The following is a 25,462-nucleotide window of genomic DNA, read 5'->3' as shown; positions in this document are numbered from 1 at the left end:
CATTTTCCCTTCTCAAAGCACTGTACAACACTACATCACTGTGTTGCTGTTTATAGCTTTTAAAAAACGCGCGCGCGTTAAGACCTAATTTGCATAACAATGAAACTCGCTTTTAGGCAGCCTGGCATTTCGTCAAAGGAATGTGAAGGCTCTTCCAATGTACAAACCTAACCCCCTGCTTGGCTATATATAACCATGGAGCCATGAAGAGAAGGTGTGTACGTTTAGATGGTTGATTTCGAGACCTCAAGTTCTAAATCTGAGGTCTCGAAATCAAATTCGTGGAAAATTACTTCTTTCTCGAAAACTATGGCACTTTAGAGGGAGCCTTTTCTCACAATGTTTTATACCATCAACCTCTCCCCATTACTCGTCACCAAGAAAGGTTTTATGCTAATAATTATTTTGAGTAATTACCAATAGTGTCCACTGCCTTTAAGAAATATGAGAGGAGTGGGCCTGTTTTCCTTGTAAGGGCCAACAGTGGACAACCAATTTAACCCAAAACCTGGAGAGTAAAAACAGAATTTATGTTCAAATATCTGCTGTCCCTTTTCAAAATGTTCATCTGGGGTAGATTTCACACAAAAATTAGGACTAGTCTTATCTCGAGTTAGGACGAGTTACTCGTCCTTACCTAGGACTAGCCATACGTTTTTAATATCTCCTAGGACTAGTCCGAAGTTAGGACTAGTCCTTACACTTTGTGAAATAGACCCCTGCTATCAGAAATTTTGAATTTTACATTGCATCATACACTGGCGATCTGAAAGTGACCAAAGCAAATTAAAAAATTTCTACTAGCAGAAAATTTGGAACGAACATTTAAGACCAAACCAAATTTCAAAATTTCCTTAAACCGATGTGTGTTTAGCAGTGTATAATCAGTACTTTCCCGAGTTCTGTGAAAAAAATCACAGGCATATTACTCGGGTGGGATTCGAACCCACGACCTTAACAATTTTAGAGGGTGTCTTACCAAATAAACCACCGAGATTGCCCGGTAGCTAGAGGCAGTTCGAATCCTATATAGCAGCGTGCTGCGGGTATCGCAACGATTCATGTTCATTGGGGTTAAGAATATTAACTTTGGTTTTAACCGAAAATGTACAGAATTTGAAAACAGTTTTTCTTCACTGGAAATGTAGTTTTAGAGAGAGAGATTCAAAATCAATTCAGTTCCGAGTTCTGTAAAATAAATTACAGGCATATTACTTAAAGACACTGGACACTATTGGTAACTGTCAAAGACTAGTCTTCACAAACTAACACAAACCTGTGAAAGTTCGAGCTCAATCGGTCGTCAAAGCTGCGAGATATTAAGGAAAGAAAAAAAACTGTCGCACCATGGTAACAAGAAGTTGTGTGCCTTCAGATGCTTGATTTCAAATTCTAAATTTGAGATCTCGAAATCAAATTTGTGGACAATTACTTTCTCGAAAAAAAAAACGTCACTTCAGATGTAACTGTTTCTCGAATTGTTTCATATTACCAACCTCTCCCCATTACTCTTATTAAAGAAAGGTATTATGATATAATAATTATGTTGAGTAATGACCAATAGTGTCCACTGCTTTTAAATCTTACTGCATTTTCCCATTGCTTTATATCAAAGAGTGTGGTCAGTGACCTGCAATCCAATCTATTGATTACACAATAATGAGTGAATGTAAAAAAATAGTTTGTAAACTATAAATAATTTAAAAACACAACAAAACAAATTATGAATAAACTTTAGAAGCATTTCATTTCAGTCTGTACTTATTTATATAGCTCAAATCCTTTATTTACATTGTATTTTTTTTAAATTCATTTAACAAAAAAATCAATTATTGTGCATCAATTCTGGATTCCTCTGGTAATAAATAAAATAATAATATTTTGCAGCAAAAGTTACTTGGTAAACAATTGATGAAAAGATATCTTTCTATAGATTGTAGCTGTGAGAAATCAAAAAGTTTGAGGGGAATTTTCAAAATCCCCCAACCCCCCCAAGACGAAAACATTTACTTGATCTGATTGGCAACTGGTGGAAACTTAAATTACATTTTTTTGTATGACTAGCAGCCAATTTCACGAAACACTAGGGTTAATCCAATCTCGAGTTACGACGAGTAACCCGTCCTAACTTAGGACGGGTTCAGTGTGTCCTACGTCTTCGGATACGGAACTTAACTTGTCCTTAGTCCAAAGATTAGTCCTAAGTTAGGAAAAGTTTGGTGAAATCGACGGCTGACCTTATAACTTGACCACTCTAATAATGAACCAGATTAAGACTGTGGCACGCCTCATAGCAAAGTACTTTCCCCATGCTTGGGGACAACAAAAAAACAAAAATATTTCTTTTGTTGTACTTTCCAACATTATAAATTGAAGAAGAGATGTCCTGGCCAGATAGTGATACTTTGCCGTCATGCCCCCGGTCATTGCCTTCGTGCCCTTGAAGTGCTCCAATAGAAATTTACAATTTCCTCATAGTGTGCCTTTTCCTGGCGAGTTTAAAACAGGATACTGAAAATACACCATCTAGTCAACCAAGAATTTCCCATTTTATTCCGCCAGCGAGTTTAAAGGCACTGTACACGATTATCGAAGACCAGTGTTCTCACTTGGTGTATCTTATCATAAGTATAAAATAACAAGCTTGTGAAAATTTGGGCTCAATCGGTCATCGAACTTGCGAGAAAATGATGAAAGAAAAAACACTCTTGTTGGACCAATTTGTGTGCTTTCAGATGGAATAAAAGACTTCTAGTAATACTTTAGTAATACTTTAGTGAGAAATTACCTCAAGTCTTTCTAAAAAACTACGTTAATTCAGAGGGAGTTGTCTCCCACAATGTTTTATACTGTCAACATCTCTCCAATGCTTGATACCAAGTCAGTTTTTAAGTTAATATTTGTTTTGAGTATGCGGAGCCTCTAAAAATACACCCCAGTCAAAAAAGCATTGCCATGACTTCCTCCAGTACGTTTAAAACAGGCCGAGCCTCTGAAAATACACCCCAGTCAACAAATTTGCCCTACATATTCCTCCAGCAAGTTTAAAATAGCATGCTGAGCCTCTAAAATACACCCTAAAGTCAACCAAGAATCTGCTATATTTATTCCTTTCGTGATTCATTCAGTCAGGTTACCAATCCTTGACAGTAGACCCAAGAATATTCCATACATGTATGTATCCCTTTCAGTGTTTCACAAAATCAGGATACCACTCCTAGACAGACTCATCCACATACGTCATTCCACCTTGACCCGTCACCGGAGAGGGTTGCCTTTTAGGATCAATAGGTTCAAGAACTCTCATCTTGATGCCTTCTCTTGGAGGTGGCATGATTACTTTGACCCTCTCTCTTGAAGTATTCTTACTGATCCCACCGCTGCCACCGACTACGGTCCTGGAGTTTTGCAAGCGTTGCACAGACGTGTGTTGTAGACACACGTTGCTGCGCATACCGGCGATTGACATCATGGAGGCTTGAGCACTAATGATACCCTCTAGTGCTGGTAGTTGCATCGCACTGCTCGGGATCACCAGAATCTTTGGATCGTTCTTGTCATCTTTCTTGAAGGTCAAACGGTGAACAGATTTTGGAATGATGTGAGGAGCAACGATTTCGTCCCGAGTGTGTGCGTTTATGGCTTTACCCTACGAGGCAAAACAAACAAAACTTATTCAAAACTAATGTTCACCACTTTTTATGTTACTTATCAGTGAGGAAGGAAGAAGCCAATATAAAATAAAACATACTTTTGAATATTTCACCCCTGTTAGCCTTTTTTGGCTTGTTTATCCATACTGATAATTCCGATAAAAGACTCATTTAACTTGATTGCATCACATAATTTTGTTACTGATAAAATTATTATACCTTGGCCCAATTTCACAGAGCTGCACAAAAAGTAGCTAAGCACAAAAATAATATGCTCAGCATAATAAAGGTAGCCAGCCAAAATACCATTTCTCACCATATGTGACTGGTTTCCCGCTCATTTCTGCTCAGCAGGAACATGTTAAGCACTATTCTTTGCTTAAGTAGCTCTATACGCCTCTTTAAATACTTATGCATGACGTCATAATTCTTACCCAAAATGAGGCTATGGGTGCACGTTCCCCATCACTTGCAGTGGCTGCGCCCATCGCCTCGTTTTGAGTTAGCATTGTGACGTACCTCATGCATAAATATTAAGAGAGGCGTATACATACATACATACATGTACTGCGCCTTGAACACCCAGTTTGGTGGAAACGTGCGCATTACAAGTCTTATTATTATTATTATTATTATTGTTATTATTATTATTATTATTATTATTATTATTATTATTATTATTATTATTATTATTATTATTATTATTATTATTATTATTATTATTATTATTATTATTATTATTATTATTATTATTATTATTATTATTATTATTATTATTATTATTATTATTATTATTATTATTATTATTATTATTATTATTATTATTATTATTATTATTATTATTATTATTATTATTATTATTATTATTATTATTATTATTATTATTATTATTATTATTATTATTATTATTATTATTATTATTATTACTTATAGGGCATTTGTAGAGCGCCACTACGTCAAGAACGCAGCGCATTAAATTGGATACAGATAATGTTGCAGTAGTTGAAACTGGGTTAGAGAAATTGTATTGAAGAAAACTCACCTGAATCAAAACAATCTCATCCACGTTATCGTCAATATTGAAGTTGTATCCTTCTTCCTCAAGATCAGGTACGTACCCTCTCTCCAGATGAAGCTTCACCCTCTCCTGGGTCCAGCCCTGTCGGAAAACAACAGAAATAATCATGGTATTATTACAGCACTCTTACGAGTGAAGTCTTACCTCTCACTGGCGAACTTGTTGCCATCACACAAATCAGCCATTAACGACACTGGACCCTATTGGTAATTGTCTAAGACCAGTCTTCTGACTTGGTTTATCTCAACATATATGCATAAAATAACAAACCTGTCAAAATTTGGGCTCGATTGGTCGGTGGAGTTGCGAGATAACTATGAATGAAAAAACACCCTTGTCACACGAAGTTGTGTGCTTTCAGATGCTTGATTTCGAGACCTCAAATTCTAAACTTGAGGTCTCGAAATCAAATTCATGGAAAAGTACTTCTTTCTAGAAAACTGAGTCACTTCAGAGGGAGACACGTTTCTCACAATGTTTTATACCATCAGCCTCTCCCCAATACTCGTTACCAAGTGAGGTTTAATGCTGATAATTATTTTGAGCAATTACCAATAGTGTCCACTGCCTTTAAAAGCAATCCGGGGGCCTTTCTCAAACCTCAGCTCCGTCTTCAGCTTGTAGGCTCCGCGCACAGCGTACGCAGTGGAAATGCACAGGGTGGTTCAATTATCAGCAGAACAGAACGGAGCCTGAACCGAAGGCCAGGCCGAGGTGTGACAAACTCTGACAAACCTCGGGTCTGTACACACCGGTTTTGGACAAAGCAGTATTTAACACGATCTTTCCTATCTAATCAAAAGTTCATGAGGAAAAAACATGAGGCTTTGGGCGTCAGTGAGAGTTTACTGACACAAATATCAACAAAGTTTCAGAGGTTCTTGTTTATGATAACGAAGTATTGGTAAACAGCGTAAACTGTTACGCAATTTTGAATCATAAAAATGTCCAGTGTCTTTGACAAACGTTGTTATATAGGTGTCAGAATTAATATTGACTGTATATACCTGGAAAGCAATCTGTTCCAACATCAGCGGTGTTGCGATACGGATAGCAATGACTCTCCACAATCGATAGAGAAGAGACGGATGCAGGGTAAAAGTATCTAACGCAGTCTGCATGTCTTCAAGGTTGATGTAATATACCTGGATGTTAACAAAGCATAAACCAATACCTGTTAGTGCCAAAACCATCTCCTTTTTGTGTACAGCGGCCCCTCTTGACAAGAAGTAGTTCCAGGCTGCGGCCCTTGCGAAAAACAGCCTAACTTAAAAAATATATGTTTTACATTTAGATCATTTCTGGGTAAACTCGGAGCGTTTTTCAATTTCAAAGTTTTAAATGCATACTATGTATGGTTGTGACACTAACATGTCCTATCTCATCCTCTGTTTACACTATTGTCCCGTTTTTTTGTATACTCAGTACTTTCCTGAGTTCTGTGAAGAAAAAAAAAACAGAACAGAGACATATTATTCGGTTGGGATGCGAACCCACGACCTTTCACTGCTTTGTCTAATATGATTGACTTCATTTTGATGATCACTGTGTGAAATCGTAGATTTATACTGAACAATAATATCTTTATTACACATTATTGCCTGTATAAGATGTGTTAATGTGAAAACAAAATAACCCTCGAACCCTTTTGAAACCTTGAAACAAAGACAGCCAATCAATGATGACTCACCTGTACAGCTGTTTCGCAGACGACCGTAGCGTTGCGAGGCTTCAATGTCAGTACGCCCATCTCTCCAATGACATTCCCAACCGACAGATAGTCTTCAAACTGTCCTGGTCCCGAATTGACGGTGACTGAGTGGTGACTGGCTAGCTCATGGTCCAAGTATTCGCTATGACCAAACAGCTGTAGAAGTCAAATTGAAAATAATGATAATACACATTACAACAATAATAATAATAATAATAATAATTGTTTTTATTGCAAGGAAGGGACAAAGTTTCTGAGATATGAGACCTAATCATTAGCACCATTTAATGGTTCACAATACAAGGTGCTGTGGCGCAATATGCTGCCAATCCAGCCAGGAACACCGGGGCGAACCCCTTCTCTTTTCGATAAGTGCACTGGGTTCTTTTACATGCGTTTACACAACACATGGGACAACGACAATACGTCCCGCCCGAAGGACGAAGCAATGCGGCAAAGATCAGAGCTCTTTAAAGTATTTGTGGTGACAATGAATAAAAACCATCAATAAGTCTGCAACTGCTCTGAGCCAATATGGCTCATTAGAAAGGCCGGTGTTTATATCCGGTTTCATTAACATTAAATACTGAGAGTGTTTCTTATTTCCCCCTGGACACCAGTCCATTGCAGGTTACTCCCTATAGGGCCCAATTTCATAGGGTTGCTTAAGAACAAAAGTAGCTAAGCGCAACAAAACGTTGCTTACCAGAAAGAGGTTACCAGCCAAACTACCAAGTCTGTATAATTTGTAACTGGCATTCTGCTCATTTCTGCTGAGCAGATACTTGTTACGCAATATTTTCTGCTTAAGCAACTCTATGAAATTGGGCCCAGCTCTCACCGGTACCCATTTGTACTCCTAGGCGGAGAGGAACAATTAAGAGAAAGTGCATTGCTCAAAGAAACAAGTGGTGAACTGACGAGGCCAGAATTTGTACAGCTATCATTTTTAAGAAAAACTGAAAGTGTCGGGATATCAATTAAACAAATCCTGAAATTATAAAAAAAAATTCCTAAAAATATTATATTGCTTACCTTGACTAGTCCTGATACAATGAGGTAAATCCCATTTGGTACGTCACCCTCCTTCACAATGAAATCCCCGTAGTCAAAATGGAGGAGCTCAGCACATGACTGTTTGGATGTAAAGGAAAAGGTACTCAAGCAAGATACAGAATTAAACACCTAGGAAAAAATGAACCCAAATTCATGGCTCCACTTACCTAAATTCTTTTGCTTAAAGCAACGAAATTTGGCTTGCGGAAGCAGGGAATTTTGTGCTTACGTCAAGTGTATTTCACAGGTTAGCAAGGATTTGAACTGCCTCTAGCTATCAGGCTATCACGATGGTCTAGTTGGTAAGGCACTGCTCAGTTTCAAAAGTCGTTCGTTTGAATCCCACCTGAGTAATATACTTGTGATTTTGTTTTCACGGAACTTGGGAAAGTTTTGAGTGAAGAGTATTCGGTGCTAACGCACAGGAGTGTAAGGATAAAACCAAAATGAATACTCTCTAAGCATGTTTACGCAAGTAGGTGATGTACATTTCACAACATTGTAAAGTGCGCAATATAAACGACTAAAATCCTCTATTTATTTATTCTGTTACCTTGATGAAATCAATGAGTTTCTTATCTCCTTCGATCCACGGTACATTCTTAAGTAGATTTTCAGGAGGTGGAGGTGGGATGCTCGATGGTGCATTCATCAACTGCTTCATCTTTATCTCAACAACCTGTAAAGATTATACAGGAAAAATTAACTAAGTAATTTATTTATTTATTTGTTTTTTAATTAAAAGAAAACCCTGGACACTATTGGTAATTACTTGAAACAATTGTTCGCATAAAAACTTACTTGGTAACGAGCAATGGAGAGCTATAGATGTATTGCACTACGCGTCATTAACCACCATATTTGATGTATTTTATACAAGAAAAGTTCACGTGTGTACGCGCTGCACATGACACTTGTGCACTATTCACGAGTAAAATACATCAAAGATGGTGGTCAATGATGCGTATTACAAACCATAGTATAAATCATTGTGAAAATAGGCTCCCTCAGAAGTAACCTAGTTTTTTAGAGAGGTTTTCTCACTCAAATAATAAAAGGTTTATGTTTGTGAAAACGTTTGATACAACTGTCCCTAATACGTTTTTTTTAGATATGGCAGACACAATGCTACAACACGATAAGGTTCGGGTAAATTTGTGTGTATACACAAAAACCAAAAAGTACACTCCTATCAAGTCCGCCATACCTCAAAAAGACTATAATGTCTGGGTAAAGTCAGGTTAAACTGGGTTTTTTTATTTACCTTTTCCAGTTTGTGTGTCTCTGATTCATCAATGAGACCAGCTCCTTGCAGTTCTCTGATAGTATCTCGTGAATGGTTGAGAACGGTGCGAATGGCTTGCCTCGTTTTCACCGACACTGCTATTCCTGGATGAACACGCTGTAGCATTCCTGTGTACATTAAAGGCAATTTCCCCAAAAACATGGTAGGGTAAAAACAGAATATATGTTCAAATATCTGCAGTCCCTTTTCAAATTATTTTGTCATCATCTGCTATCAGAAATTTTGAATTTTACACTTGCATCACGACCCACACTGGAGATCTGAAAGTGACCAAAGCAAACTTAAAACTTCTACCAGCAGAAAATTTGAACGAACATGCCAGACCAAACCAAATTTTAAAATGTCCACTTTTGGTCACTCTATTTTTTTCCTCAAAATATTAAATTTGTGTCAGAGGGCTAGCTCTTACCACTTACCTAGCTCTCTGATGCATTCCAGTCTTGATGTTTCCGAGACGTTCTTGAGGTGACCTAAGATGTTCTCATTGTCCACAAGACGATCAATCAGCTTGCTGACTTCTTCCTCGCCGATAACGAAGCCTTTACCGACGTCGTAGCCGAGGGAAAGCTTCAGATTGATTCGGCCATTCACTATGTTGATCAGTTTAGGAATAAGAACCTGACATGGGGGGGCGGATTTAAATAGATTTTGTATTTTAAATTTTCGCAAATGATTCTTTGTTGGCAGGGGCCGTCCAAAAAGGCAAAAGTTAAAAAAACTGTCATCAGAGCGTTGTGCATCAAGACTTTACGAATACAGGCGCACTATAGTTGTTCTTATTGTTTGCGGAATCAACATATGTGTGTCTTGCCAGGTAGAGTTTGTTCTTTAGAGAACTATTTTGCTTTGTATTCTAATACCACAGAGTAGATTTTCAGAATTCGGGAGACTTCTCAGTTCTGAAACGAACTGCCATACTCTTAAAACTACTACCTGGGCAGAAGGTAGAAAATCGGCAGGGACTATACTTCTGGATCGTCAGTGGATCGTTATAGATAGTTCCCACATGACGTAAATCGGCCATCTTTACAGATATTTTGGAACACACAGCCTTGCGTTTTACGCGAGAACGGCGTGGAGCACGAGCACATACCACAAAACTCGTTGCCTGATTGGTTATAGTAACCAGCATGGTTGCGTTAATAAACTGAGCGTTTGACGCGCCTGCAAGCCAAAATGCAATTTTGCCAGTGAAGATGGTGTCTATTTCAACTTATCTATTAACTTCACTACTTTGTTTTTATTATTAGTAGTATTATTATTTTGTTATTGCCACATTTACCTTAAATAGGCGGAGCATTCTGAGACCCCGGAGTAGGCGGATGAGTTTGACGACCTTAAGGACGGCCGGATTGAATCCTTTGTTGTCTCCGATGACCTCATCCAGGATGATATCGATGAAGGACATAATGAGAATGAACAAATCAAACTTATTCCAGTTGCTGAATATGTAGTAACGACGCCAACCGATCACCTACATGTAGACAAAGTTATAATATTTATCGTTTCAAAAGCATATTTCTGATAATGAAACCAATGATGACTCAAAGTGTTGTAGCCACTGAAATGCCTGTCTGAGTTAGCATTGTGACATACCTCATGCATAAATATTAAGAGAGGCGTATACTGCCAGCAACTTTTTTGCTAGCAAAACCAATTCTGTAATGTTCCTTTGAATGCAATCTTACCTTTACAAATGCTTCTATGGTGTAGAAAGCCGTGAACACGTAGTTGCTGATCTTCAGCCCCGGCTTGTAGCTGGTGTACAACGGATGATCCTCTTGCACGACAAACGACATGATGATCGGGATCATGTTGAGAACGATGACGGCCATGATGGTCACCTCAAACACGACGTGACTGCTGAGTTTGAACATGAAACGTTGAATCCGGAAACGAGCCGCCGGAAGCTCCTCAACCTTCTTGACGTGGATCAACTCTTCCAGTTTGCGTTTCTGAAGACACCAAGTAATAATAGTTAAGGGATGTTGTGGCCGAGCGGATAAGACCACCGAATTCAAGCTCTGCTGATTCTGTTCAGCAGAAAGTGGGTTTGAATCCCCGGTGTGACACTTGTGTCCCTGAGCAAGACACTTAACAATAATTGCTTCTCTCCACCCAGGGGTATATGGGTACACTTGTACCTGTGAGGGCAGAGATGGTTCTTGTGATTGATTTAGCCCCGAGAATTTCATAGAGCTCCTAAGCAAAAGAAATCGCTTAGCATGAAATTTCCTCCTTGATAAAAACAGGATTACCAACCAAATTTCTATTTGTTGCATATTGCTTGTTACTGGTTTTCAGCTGTTGTTTGCTTATCCTGAAAATTGCGTGGAAATTTGGTTGGTAATCTTGTCTTTATCAAGGAGAACATTTCATGCTAAGCAAATTTTTGTACTTAGCAGCTCTATAAGAAATTGGGCCCAAATCGTTACTCACCAAATACGGATACACCCCCTTGATCTCCCAGTTTTTCTTGAGATCTTGTACGCTTACAAAGCCCTCTATCTGATCAGCTGCCGTCTCGGTGTACCCGACCAGGACTCGAACGGCCTCGCGAGAAAGCATGCCGTGTTCAAACTGCTTCCAATAGCTCACCTATTCACCGTTGGAAGGCAAAGTACACTATTGGTTATTACTCAAAATAATTATTAGCATAAAACATTACTTGGAAACGAGTAATGGGGAGAGGTTGATAGTATCAAACATTGTGAGAAACGGCTCCCTCTGAAGTGATATAGTTTTCGAAAGAGAAATAATTTTCAACAAATTTGATTTCACGACCTCAAAATAAGACTCGAAATCAAGCATCTGAAAGTACACAACTTTGTGTTACGAGGGTGTTTTTTCTTTCATTGTTTATCTCGCAACTTTGACGACCAATTGAGCTCAAAATTTCACAGGTTTGTTACTTTATGCATATTATGTTGAGATACACCAAGCGAGAAGACTGGTCTTTGACAATTACCAAAGGAAGATCAAATAAATTTGTCTAAGAACCTGTTCTGCTTTGAGCATGCGTAGTCTGGCTTCGTCCATCATTTCAGCATACTCTGTCGGTGACGGTTCATTGAGCACATCGGTGTGACACATAGGGCAGACACTTGACTGCGGGGCAAGACTTAATCCCTCCCTGCCTAGTTTCTAGTAAAATAATAAATGAAAAAAAATGAAACGCTCAGAAGGCAAAGGTCATAAAGGTGTTAAATTATTTGGCCTATTTCTTCAAATGAAGAGTGTGCACAAGGCTAATAAGATTGAAAGTGTGAAAAGTTTTATAAACAGATTTGCGAAAATGATTTTGGGGTTGCGTTGAACAAAGACAAATTTGAAACGCTTAGAAGGCAAAGGTCATAAAGGTGTTAAATTATTTGGCTTATTGCTTCAATGAAGAGTGGGCACAATGCTAATAAGATAAGTATAAAGGTTTTATAAACAGATTTGCACATAATGATCTTAGGGTTGAACAATAACATATTGTGCTCTCTCAAGGACCAGCTTGTTCGGGGATGAATAACATGAAAAAATTACCGTATGAAAATGACATCGAAAAACTACACTAGTAAACAAGCAAAATAGAATCAAAATCAAAGTGCAGTACGTATCTTGCCTGCCCGGAAATGCCATTGAATGCACAAGAGGTCACGTTTTCCATATTACTAGAATACTCACACCATCTTCGAGGTCGGTCTTGTACGGATCGTGAATATCAGCCGCCTTCACGGCGATCGTCCAATCAGCATCAGCCAAGAAGCGATCTGCCTTCAGCATCGCAAAAGTTCGAGCCTGACCCTCTTGGATCCGTTTGACGGCGTTCGCCATGGCCAACCGTTTCGGTATGGAAATGTCACTCATACCTTTAAAAAGAAAATGGAATTTTTAGATCGCAAACGTCCGAGCCTGACCCTCTTGGATCCGTTTGACGGCGTTCGCCATGGCCAACCGTTTCGGTATGGAGATGTCACTCATACCTTTAATAAGGAAAAATGGAATTTTCAGGGAAATATGATATTTGTGCTGGAGGTGAAACTGCTAAGTATAAGATACCATAGGGTGTGAGCTGGGCAATGATCGTACACATGCAGGAGGCACCGTGAGTTGATTTGGGTTAAAGCCATTGGACCCTTTCGCTACAGAAAAATAAATAAAAGTTCACAGATTTACAAATAACTTACATGGTTTACAGAAGGTAGTGGTGAAAGACTTCTCTTGAAATATTATTCCATGAAATGCTTTACTTTTTGAGAAAACAGTAAAACAATATAAATTCTCGTTAGCGAGAATTACGGATTTATTTTAAACACATGTCATGAACCGGCGAAACGCACGGATACAAGGGTGGGTTTTCCCGTTATTTTCTCCCGACTCCGATGACCGATTGAGCCTAAATGTTCACAGGTTTGTTATTTGATATAGAAGTTGTGATACACGAAGTGTGGGCCTTGGACAATACTGTTTACCGAAAGGGTCAAATGGCTTTAAACAGCTGAAACAAATGAAGTGATGTAGCCCTAACCTAGAGGTGGCCGTCTAGCTGGTCTTGTGATGAAAGGCAATTTATCAAAATAAAAAATGTTTTGCATATTTTGTCTGATATGAAATGTTTATAATAAGGTTATCTGAATGATTTATTAAAATCATGGAACATCCCTCTGCATTCCACAATAATGGACTCACCCAGCATCCTCAGCAGTAGATGAATGGTCGTAGCATTAATCAATAGGGTCAGTATCACTATTCCAGAGGTGTGAAACAACACCTTGCTGCCGATGGTCTGCGAGTCAAGCTCCTCAGATTGCGCGACGAGGAGAGCCATTGCTAGACCCACGGCACCTCGGAGGCCACCCCACGTCATGATGACGCCATTACGCCAGCTCAGTCCATAACCGATACGGGAGAGAATTGGGCTGAACATTGCAATCACCATTCCCCTGAGAAAATGAAAATAGTCACTTATTAAAAAATTTAAAAAACTAAAATGATTTGTAGCTTTACTTTAAAGGCAGTGGACACTATTGGTAATTACTCAAAATAATTATTAGCATAAAACCTTTCTTGGTGACGAGTAATGGAGAGAGGTTGATGGTATAAAACATTGTGTGAAACGGCTCCCTCTGAAGTGCCATAGTTTTCGAGAAAGAAATAATTTCCCACAAATTCTGATTTTGAGACCTCAGATTTAGAACTTGAGGTCTTGAAATCAACCATCTGAAAGCACACAACTTCGTGTGACAAGAGTGTTTTTTTTTCTTTCATTATTATCTCATAAGTTCGATGACCGATTGAGCTCAAATTTTCACAGGTTTGTTATTTTATGCATATGTTGAGATACACCAACTGTGAAGTACCAATAGTGTCCACTGCCTTTAAATATTTACAATAATTTCAGCCTTTCTCAAGCAATTAGATCAAGGAGCCTACAAACCAAACAGAAATGGAAATTTCAGGAGAATAATTTGAATGACTCAAATTTTCTTTTCAGTGTAATGCTTGCATGTCCATTCACATCTTCGAGGGGTTTCAGGCACTCAATAAACCCAGCTACAACCACTAGAAATAACATCTTATTTTTTTTAGTCCACTTGTATAGGCTGCCATTGCTCTGGTCAAACAATGAAAACAGGCAAGAACATACGCACCGCACAAAACATTTTGAAATAAAATGCACAAGTGTCATGACCGGGATTGGAACCCACACTCTGTTGCTGACAACACCCCTGGGCCCAATTTCATAGCGCTGCTAAGCAAACAAATTTCCTTGGCATGAAATTTCTCCCTCGATAAAAACAGGATTACCAACCAATTTTCCACGTGACTTTTAGGATAAGCAAACAACAGCTGAATACCAGTAACAAGCACCATGAAACAAATGGAAATTTTGTTGGGAATCCTGTTTTTTATCAAGGATGAAATTTCATGCTAAGCAAATTTGTGTGCTTAGCAGCTCTCTGAAATTAGGCCCAGAGCTTGGGTCCAGTGAACTAGACTGCTCGGCCTCGAGTGATGTTAGGAAACCATAGGAGCTCACCTTATGATGTTGATGCCAATATAGAGCGCAAAAACGTAAAACCAGTCGATGGGATCTACGTTGGCGAGGGCGTGCTTCGTGATGACGAGACCTACCAACATGAAGATTAACGTGTTGGCTAGGTAGGCAAGCATCTCCCAAAATCTAAACGATCAAGTATAATAAATGCAGTGTTAATGACAAGGAAAAAGATACAGGGCACAAGGCACAGGGTACAATTAGGCCATAAAGGCCCAGTCGGACAGCAGCGATAACGAGAATGATAACGATAACGATGCCAAGAGAACGCATTCTATTGGTTGAATGAGCATGTGCGAATTCTGCTTGGAGCAATTTAACCAATAGAACGCATTCTCTTTGCATCGTGATCGTTATCATTCTCGTTATCGCTGTAGTGGGACGGGGCCTTAAGGTACAAGGTACAAGACAGGCACAGCACAGGGCACAAAGCCACTGCACAAGGCACACAGTATTTGACACCTGGTAGAAGGCACACAGTATTCAACACATAGCACAAGGCACACAGCCAGAGCACAAGGCAAAAGAAACACAGCCCAAAGCACAAAACTCTTGGCACAAGACACAATCACACAGCATACGATGCACGGCACACGGCAGAAGCACATGGCACAAGGCACAAGGCATATGACACACGACACATGCACAAGCACACGGCACAAGGCACAACGCACGGCATATGACACAAGACACAAGACACAAGGCACAAGACGCAAGCACACAGCACAATCACATGGCAGATGACACACCACACATGGCAGAAGGCACTAGGCACAAGCAAACAGCATACGAAGCACGGCACAAGAAACAAGCGCACGGCACAAGCACATGGCAGATGACACACCACACATGGCACAAGGCACAAAGCACAAGACGCAAGCACACGGCACAAGCACACGGCACAAGGCACAAGCACACGGCACAAGGCACAAGCACAAGACGCAAGCACACGGCACAAGGCACAAGCACAAGGCACAAGCACACGGCACAAGCACACGACACAAGCACACGGCACAAGCACACGGCACAAGCACACGGCACAAGCACAAGCACACGGCACAAGCACACGGCACAAGCACACGGCACAAGCACACGGCACAAGCACACGGCACAAGCACACGGCACAAGCACACGGCACAAGCACACGGCACAAGCACACGGCACAGTCACACGGCACAAGGCACAAGCACAAGGCACAAGCACACGGCACAAGGCACAAGCACAAGGCACAAGCACACGGCACAAGCACACGGCACAATCACACGGCACAAGGCACAAGCACAAGGCACAAGCACACGGCACAAGGCACAAGCACAAGGCACAAGCACACGGCACAAGCACACGGCACAATCACACGGCACAAGGCACAAGCACAAGGCACAAGCACACGGCACAAGGCACAAGCACAAGGCACAAGCACACGGCACAAGCACAAGGCACAAGCACACGGCACAAGCACACGGCACAAGCACAAGGCACAAGCACAAGGCACAAGCACACGGCACAAGCACACGGCACAAGCACACGGCACAAGCACACGGCACAAGCACACGGCACAAGCACACGGCACAAGGCACAAGCACAAGGCACAAGCACACGGCACAAGCACACGGCACAAGCACACGGCACAAGGCACAAGCACAAGGCACAAGCACACGGCACAAGCACACGGCACAAGCACACGGCACAAGCACACGGCACAAGGCACAAGCACAAGGCACAAGCACAAGGCACAAGCACAAGGCGCACAAGGCTTGACTCTCATATGCAAGAACACCTTCACCTCCGTACTGATTGAGGTTCTCTCCACGTTCAAGATCAGCCCAAGGTACAAGGTACAGGGTACAGGGTACAAGGTACAGGGTACAGGGTACAGGGTACAGGGTACAGGGTACAAGGTACAAGAATTAGCGTAGGCCTACAAGGTACAAAACACAAGTAATTTGATCCAGACAAACTCACCTATGCAAGAACACCTCCACTTCCGGACTAATTGAAGTCCTCTCAGCATTCACGATCAGCCCTAGAACAACCACAGCAAGCACACCGGACACCCCGAGCACCGATTCTCCAAAGTAGAAAGTGAGGTACGTAGACGCCAGGGTGATGGAGATCTCTACCATCGCATCGTTGAAGATGTAGGAGAGCCACATGGTGGTGATCTTGGCCATGACTAAGCCGAATAGCGGACCGCCGAGTGCCACTCGAACAAAGTACAGAGTGATGCTGGCCGCTGAATCATGGTTGACAAAATATTAAGAAAAAACACGCTTGTCACACAAAGTTGTGTGCTTTCGAAGTTGTGTGCAAGAAGTTGTGTGCAAGAAGATCTCAAAATTAAATTTTGAGATCTAAAAATCAAATTTGACGAAAAAAAAATTACTTCTTTCTCGAAAACTACATTACTTATGAGGGAGCCGTTTCTCACAATGTTTTATACTATCAACGGCTCTCCATTGCTTGATCTAGTATGTTTTTTAATGCTAACAAGTATTTTGAGTAATTACCAATAGCGTCCACTGCCTTTAAAGGAGCTTTTTCCCGTCTCGACTTTGGCAAAGAACCTTTATGAAATTGGGTTCTGTGGTAGCAGAGAGGTAGAAACTGGCTTACCTGTTGCACCATGGTTTGGTACTGACATATCTTTGAAGACGTAGAAGAGAACGATGGAGCATCCGTCATTCAACAGCGATTCACCTTCTATCATGGTACCAAGTTGCTTAGAAGCACCTGTATTTTTAAATTTAAAGGAACATTACAGAATTAGTAGGAAAACAAAATCGTGAAGATCACAGATTTACATAAAACTTACACGGTCTAAAGATGATGATAGTAAAAAAACATCCCTTTAAATATTTGTGTCTGAAATTTCATATTTCATGAAAAATATATATAGTCTAACTTCGCGTTTGGAGTTTATCGTGCAGTGAAGGATAAGAATGAACTATAGTAAAATAATAGTAAACTTGGGGGAACAGCCACATTATAATTTTCTTTTTATGGAGCAGGCCTGTTATGGAGTGTTGGCTCTGAAAAGAACTGTTTTGGTCTAGACGTTTCCAAGAGTATTATAGTATCTGCAATCACCACATGATATCAGTTTGCAGGCTGGCATTACAAAACATATACATACATACTGCACTTTATTTTGTGCAACTTGTTTCTTCATGGTTGACTTTTGTTTGTGTTTACCTGTATAATGATAATTTTTGTAAACATGACAAGTTTGTTCATTAATTAAAGGCAGTGAACACTATTGGTAATTCTACGTAACGAGTAATGGGAGAGGTTGATAGTATTAAAACATTGTGAGAAACGGCTCCCTCTGAAGTAATGTAGTTTTCGAGAAAGAAGTAGTTTTCCATTAATTTGATTTCAAGACCTCAGAATTAGATTTTGAGGTCTCGAAATCAAGCATCTGAAAGCACACAACTTCGTGTGACAAGGGTGTTTTTTTCTTTCAGTATTATAGTATCTCGCAACTTCGATGACCGATTGAGCTCCAATTTTCACAGGTTTGTTATTTTATGCATATGTTGAGATACACCAACTGTGAAGGCTAGTCTTTGACAATTACCAATAGTTTCCAATATCTTTTTTAAAAAAGTGGTTGACTTACCAAGATCTTTCAGAAGTGCTACCACAGCTACTGGGTCTGTTGCACTCATGATAGCGCCAAACATCATGCTAACGCTGAACGACCAGTTGTACGAGAAGACGTACATAGCTAGCACTGCGGTAAGAGCTGACGCTACAATCAGACCTAGGATAGCCAAGATGCACACCTAGAAAGAAAGAGACAAAAAACAGACACCTTTTAAACCAACAAATTTGTGAAGCAGTTATTTATGCGGCACCGTTTGTCAATTAATTGTTTGACAAATCCTTGTTATGGTTTACATACCAGTAAAGTATTTTGAATGTTTAAGTTTATGGCTTTCAAACCATGAACATGCAATAATTATACACATTTCAAATCATAGTTTATAAACCCTGAACATTTAGGCATGTAAACCACGAAAATTAAAGCATCAAAATATCAGATGAACTTTCGAATAAAATGCAAGGAACGGTTCTATTACCAAATTTCATTATGGTTTTAAAATTATTGAAAAGATTATTAGATTAGATGTTTTCACAAGGAAGTTATACATTTGAATTTGTGACACTAAACGAAAAGATAACCGTCAACCGTCAGTGATAGAATTTGTCTTTGGTCTGGGAAGTCATAAAGTTGAATTTGAGACATTGAACGAAGAGACAGACACCCATCATCAAATGTTAGTGAAAGTAGTTCTTGTTTTCCATCGGTCAAAGAAGTTGTAAACTTTAATTTGAGACACTGATGAAAACGAAACACCGTCACCGGTTAAGTAAAACAGTTTACTTTTCAGTTAATGAAATTAAATTGAGACATTGAACGATGAGGTAACTGTAAACTATTAGTAATGTTGTTTTCATTTGGGCAAGGCTATCAACAACTGTTAATAAAACTATTTGTCTTTTGGCCAAGGAAGTATAAAGTAATGAACTTTAATTCGAACCAATTGAATATAAACGTAAAGGAAACGTCATCAACTGTTTCCCTTTGAAGAAAAAACAACAACCAAACAACAAGGAACAACAACATCTCGTTGAGTTGTCAACCACCAGTTCTTTTCAGAAGCAACACAACTTAAAAAGAGTTAATGGCCTGACGTTTCGACCCTAGCAGAGTCTTTTTCGAAGGCTAAATGACAACACAACAATTATGTTTGACAACACAACAAACATGTTTGGCCATTTTAGCCTTCGAGAAAGACTCTGCTAGGGTTGAAACGTCAGGCCGATAACCTTTTTTTGCATTTATACCCTGGGTCCATTTGGTTGGTAAGTTGTTTGCAACAGCTAATTCTATTTTCACAACTTAAAAAGCAAAGTTTAAAATCCTACTTCAATTCAATTCAATTCAATTTAATTCAATTCAATCAACACTTTTCCATAGTATTGGTAAAAATAAAAGAGAACAATAAACAAATAAGGTACAATTATTTTAGTCAAAGACGGTCAAGAACAGATCAAGAAAATAATTAATGAAAATGACATGAACAAAAACGTATGGATACGGATCAAACCAATTTGGAGGCATTAGGCCGAATAAAACTAAAGAAATATACAAAACTAAAGAAATGACAGCAAAAACAAAAGCAATCAAACAAACGTAAAAATTAACAATCTAGCTCAACGAGGACGAAATAAAAATGCTAATAAGACTAAAATGAAAAAAATAAAAATAAAATGAAAAACATTCCTATATAACAAACACTACTCAATAATATCAAGACCTTTGAACACTTTTTATTTCATTTCAAATCCAACTCACCTGTACAAAGCTCTTCATGAAGGTATGTACATCCATCGCAAAAGCAGACTCAAATATAAGTACAGGTAGAAAGATGTGCAGCAGAAGATGCGGGTCCATATGAGCAACTGATGAGGTGTAGTTGTTTATCTCAGGCACCTTCTCAGAGAGCAAGCCAAGACATACACCCAAGATGAGAAGGACCACTGTGTAAGGGATGGGTACCTTCTGAAGAAGTGTCCGCACAAGAGCTGCAAAGGTAATCAATAATAATCGGTATAATATTTGTTAAATTTGCATCGGGGGTAAAGAATATTAATTTTGTTTTCTTACCCATACACCGATGTGTGTTAGCACTGTATACTCGGTACTTTCCCGAATCCTGTGATATTTTTTCCCAATTCTGTAATGTTCCTTTTAAAAAGGGAACACGTTTAGCAAAAAAACAAGTTTTACAAAAATAGTAACGAAAACGTCCTGAAAAGCAGTTCCGGTTGTTATGCTAAAAAGACGCCAATTTATAGGCCTCTAACAAAGTTTTAATAATAATTATTTTTTTTCAAGAAAGAACCGAACAGTTTTGCGTTATTCTAGATAATTAAATTTTGCGTGAATTGTGTTCCCGGTTTCGTCCCGAACCTCTTACTTGTGCCTACCACGGCCTACCACCTACTACCGTGCGTGTTCATTTGGTTGTACATAGATAGGCCTATTCATCACTAGCTTTAAAAATGTCCTTTCTCTTTCAGGATTTTGCGCCTGAAATCAGATTTTTTTTTTATAAATTCCCTCAAAACCGCTTTCGATCCAAACAAGAAACAGTAGTTCTAAACGACTAAACTTTAAAAAATAGTTTCTCTTTTATGATTTTGCGCCTGCATGAAATCAGCATACTTTAATTATATAAATTACCTCCAAACACGCATGATCCAAACAGGAAACATATCTCATACGGTGGCGAATGTGCGTGCTGTTCTGACGGCTCGTGGTCGGTTGCGTTGGGGCTGCTATCATTGGACTCCCCCGGCGGGGCCGTCGTGACGGGATGCCCGGCGGCATCATGTTCAACCGAGCCCCCTACATCGTAAAAATAAATCGCCGCAACTCCTAAAACGGCCACGTAGAACGAAAGCCCCAAACTAACTGCCATTGGCAACACTTTTGGTTTATTCCTCCAAATATATTGAAGCCATTTTGCAAATCAAAATGTAGCTTTGGTTGTGTACTCTTTGGATTAAATGTTATTCAACGGGTCCCAAAACGGAGCGCGTATGTGTGTGTGTATCTATGAAGTATTTTTGTTTTGTTCCAACTTTCCATCAACCAAATTCTCTGAAAAGCACGTGCCAATAATGACAAGTTTAAAATGCGCGCGCTATTGTTCTATCTACGTGACATCACAATATGTTTACTGCGCTCTGTGTGGATACGCTCCGCGGTATGACATGCGCGCTCGATGATAAGAAAACTAGACTGTGCAAATCTCGAGCGTATTCAATCATGCGTTGAAGCAATGCACGTGGGACCAAAGAGGTCCCAAAAATATTTGAATGCTCACGAGACATGAACGGTTTATACACTCCGCACTTTTGCTTAAATTAGAAGTTAATGTGCGAGTGGTCGACCCACTCCCAGGACCATTAAATGGTTTGACGTCATGTGCAGGGCTCACCCTATTTGTTGAGTGGGTCACTTTTGGTTGACCGAGGTGCATGACGTCACGACGAAAAACTTTCTTAATGGCCACCAATTTGTTTGTAATTCGACTTTTTGAACTGTTAGTATTTTTGTAATGCGAAGATGGGTACTTTTGTATCACTGTGGGTTTGTACGCTATTATTTTACGATCTTTCGTGAATCCGAGCACAAAAAGAAAGTAGTTCCGGTCCCCCAAGATGCACTAGGGGAAGTTTGCGTTCGATTAGCTTATTTCAATGGTTCGCTTGGGTGAGCACCGGGGTCACCCGGGGAAGATAGTACATTGTGAGATTGCGAACGTGTGAGTGGGGTTGAAAAGTCTCCTAATCACCGCAGGGCAGTGCAACAGACACTGCTGACGTGGGAAGGATGTAGTTGGCAATGGTGCATGCTAGGCAATTATGTTTAAAAATTCTGTTTCAAGAACTTACGTACACTAGACTTGCGGTTGTCACAGTGATAGCGTAACACCTCTCCCGCGAATTTATACGCGATATTGCTGTTGTCAAGGGAGACTGCTCTCGCGAGACTCAGGCCGTGTCTGAAACGACGACTTCGGCTACAGCTACGTCTAGATCAGCGCTTTTACCAGTGTTGAAAAATAGCAGACGCGCGCGATCTATAGCTGTAGCCGAAGTTGCCGTTTCGGACACGGCCTCAGGCTCCCAAAACTGCCCGTATGCAATTAATGGCTGCACTATAGTGCTTAATTGTGCGATTTTGTTTTTCTAAATCATCGTTTCAAAAAGGCAATTAAGGAAGGCAATTCTATTAAAACTGCAGAAAACACATTGCGTCCCGTAGTCGCCAGAGGAGTAGTCTTGCGGGGAGCTAGTGTACGTATAATAGTCCCGCGTGAACATCACAAGTTTGGCGAGATAAGGAGTGATATCACAACATACAATTACCGACGTATCCACAAGTCTAACCCCGACAAAAAGAAAGACACACTTTCAACAAGTTGCTACTTTAATATACAGATTTATATTGAATTCATTACATGGAGATATTTCAAACATGTACATCTGGGCCCAACTTCATAAAGCCTGTAAGCACATAAAACTTGATAAGCACAGAAAAAGTATTGCTGAACAGAATCAGGTCACCAGCCAAAATTACAATAAGTTTCACTGCGACAACTGGTGCACCCACTCAATGTTTGCTTAGCAAAGAAAAGTGTTAAGCAGTATTTTCTGCTCAATCCAACAACTTTATGAAATTGGGCCCTGATTATTAGCTAGCCTGTGTTATATATTCTCTCCTTTTTTATTATAGTACAAAACCTTTTCAAGATTCCTTTGTAATTTTTAATAGTGATGATCTTTTATACAATATTTGACTGCACTGAGAGTGAACATTATTTTCATATCTGACGATCTTATAATAGACAAAATAATATTTGAGAAACTCACGCAAAAAATTAGAGTCTTTAAACGCAGTAAAGACTTCACATACAAAACCTTTAGTGTTTTTTTTGTCATGGGTGTCTTCGAAATCAAGGATTTTGCTATGTGTGCGTCAGCCATTTCAGAGCCTGTCTTTTAAGTATGTGGTTTTGAAATTGCAAAAGGAGCAAAATCCCGTGGTTTCGAAAATGTACGTTATGCACATGGTTTTTGAATTGGATAAAACATTGTATATATACAATATTGTTAGAAACGGCTTCCTCTGAAGTAACACAGTTTTTGAGAAAGGGGTAATTTCTCACTCATAAGATAAAAGACTAAAGCCTTTAATTAGGCACCTGAAAACACACACATTTTGTGCAACAAGGTTTTTTTTTTTTTCCATTATTCTCTTGCAACTTCGATGAACATTTTAGTCAAAATTTTCATGGATTTGTTATTTTACGCATATGCATATGAGAAGACTGGTCTTTGACATATACCAAAGGTGTCCAGTGCCTTTGAAAACGACGTCAAATGACGTCTGTGTTACATCAATTTTATCAGAATCTCAAGATCAAATCTTGTTTTCGGTCTTATGCTTATAACAATGCTCTGCAAAAAGTATGACTATGCAAACAATTATTTCATTAAAGCCAATTTCCATAAAGCTGTCAAGAGCACAAACTTGCATAGCAACGACACATTTTGCTGAGCAATAAATTTTACCAGCTTATGTCCAGTCGTGTAGACTTGCTACTGGCACCTAAGTTGATTTCGTTAAAGGCAGTGGACACTATTTGTAATTACTCAACATAATTATCAGCACAAAACCTTATTTGGTAACGAGTAATGGGGAGTTGTTGATAGTATAACACACTGTGAGAAATGGCTCCCTCTGAAGTATCATAGTTTTCGAGAAAAAAGTTATTTTCTACGAATATTGATTTCGAGACCTCAGATGTAGAATTTGAGGTCTTGAAATCAAGCATCTGAAAGCACACAACTTCGTGTGACAAGAGTGTTTTTTTTCTTTCATTATTGTCTCGGACGTAACTTCAACGACCAACGGATTTCAAATTTTCACAGGTTTGCTATTATATGCATATGTTGAAATACACCAAGTGAGAAGACTGGTCTTTGACAATAACCAATATTAATGTCCACTGCCTTTAAGCAAGTTCATCCGCTGAGCAACTTTATGAACTTGGTAATAATAATTATCTTACCCCTAATTTAATCGAATGCACTGTTCAGCTTTACATTGGCAGTGCTTGCACTTTTAAAACAGGTATACTGTGACTTATGCCTAGTCTTGCTTCTCGTGTCTAACATTGGCTTAAACACACAAATAGTTCATGCCTAATCAAGGCTTGAATAATATTTGTTTGACTTGTGCCTAGCCTATAGACCATGTGACCCTTGGTTACAATAAGTGTGACCTTGTACATTCTTTGGCTAGTCTGGCAGGCAAGATACTGCACTGGTCCTATGGGAAAGTTGACATTTTGTGTCATAATTTCCACATCAATCCAAGAGTTACAAAAGTCAAAGCTGGACAAGTTTTGAGATGTGCCCCCCTTTCATCATATCAAAAGTTGATACGAATTGGACAGTGCAATCTCCATAAAATATAGGATTTTATGTTTTCTTCCATTAGGCTCAGTACAAATCGTGCCAGCAGGAAGCGCAGGGTTCGATTTCACAAAGCAATAAAACCCATCGTAAGACAAACTTTCAGAATTACCATAGTGATTTTTATTGTGACATCACACTTTACTAAGCAACTACGATCGATTTGCAGTTACGACCAATTTGAGTTTTTGGTGAAATAAGGGTGGCTCTTTTGTAAACATGTAATGTCACAGGTCACATCGTCTATAGGCTTGGTATGCATCGTCTATAAGCTTGGTATGCATGGTCTATAGGCGTGGTATGCATCCGGGCCCAATTTCATGGCTCTGCTTACCACCGAATTCTGCGCTTACAATGACGATTCCCCGCTTACGTGCAAGCGCCGAGTTTCTGCACTAGCCTTGTAAGCGTAGAATGCCTAATAACGTGGAGAACGCACGCGCAGAAGCCCAAATTCGCCGTTAACCCGTGAAAAATGCTTGCCGTAAGCAGAGAATTCCTTGCTTCCGTAAGCGCCGATTCTGTGCTTACGGTAAGCAGAGCCATGAAATTG

At 39.6% G+C, this 25,462-nt stretch overlaps 1 protein-coding gene across 1 annotated transcript; it reads right to left on the bottom strand.

The window, feature by feature from the left end:
* Positions 1-2,858: 2,858 nt before the first annotated feature.
* On the bottom strand, positions 2,859-21,341 carry LOC117305402 (sodium/hydrogen exchanger 10-like). Its single transcript, XM_033790272.1, has 20 exons — positions 21,104-21,341; positions 20,213-20,460; positions 18,470-18,635; positions 17,464-17,580; positions 16,813-17,083; positions 14,833-14,976; positions 13,482-13,735; positions 12,477-12,661; positions 11,805-11,948; positions 11,244-11,402; positions 10,493-10,759; positions 10,087-10,278; positions 9,221-9,422; positions 8,763-8,911; positions 8,052-8,177; positions 7,478-7,576; positions 6,422-6,598; positions 5,739-5,876; positions 4,696-4,812; positions 2,859-3,649 (listed from the first exon to the last, which is right to left on the bottom strand). Exons 1-20 carry the CDS (start codon positions 21,339-21,341, stop codon positions 3,218-3,220), a joined length of 3,825 nt encoding a protein of 1,274 aa, XP_033646163.1. The 3' UTR covers positions 2,859-3,217.
* Positions 21,342-25,462: the final 4,121 nt, after the last annotated feature.

This window comes from Asterias rubens, chromosome 22, assembly GCF_902459465.1.
Source record: "Asterias rubens chromosome 22, eAstRub1.3, whole genome shotgun sequence".
NCBI lineage: Eukaryota > Metazoa > Echinodermata > Asteroidea > Forcipulatida > Asteriidae > Asterias > Asterias rubens.
The sequence above is the reverse complement of the archived record's forward strand: the minus strand, read 5'-3'. Positions and strand labels throughout refer to the sequence as shown.

Excerpts from the sequence above, each read along its gene's own strand:
- LOC117305402 (XM_033790272.1), bottom strand. The coding sequence starts at position 21,341 with ATGGCAGTTAGTTTGGGGCTTTCGTTCTACGTGGCCGTTTTAGGAGTT. Across the intron at positions 11,949-12,476 it reads AGACCGACCTCGAAGATGGT|AAACTAGGCAGGGAGGGATT; the intron begins GTGAGTATTCTA and ends TTATTTTACTAG. Across the intron at positions 11,403-11,804 it reads GCATGCTCAAAGCAGAACAG|GTGAGCTATTGGAAGCAGTT; the intron begins GTTCTTAGACAA and ends AACGGTGAATAG.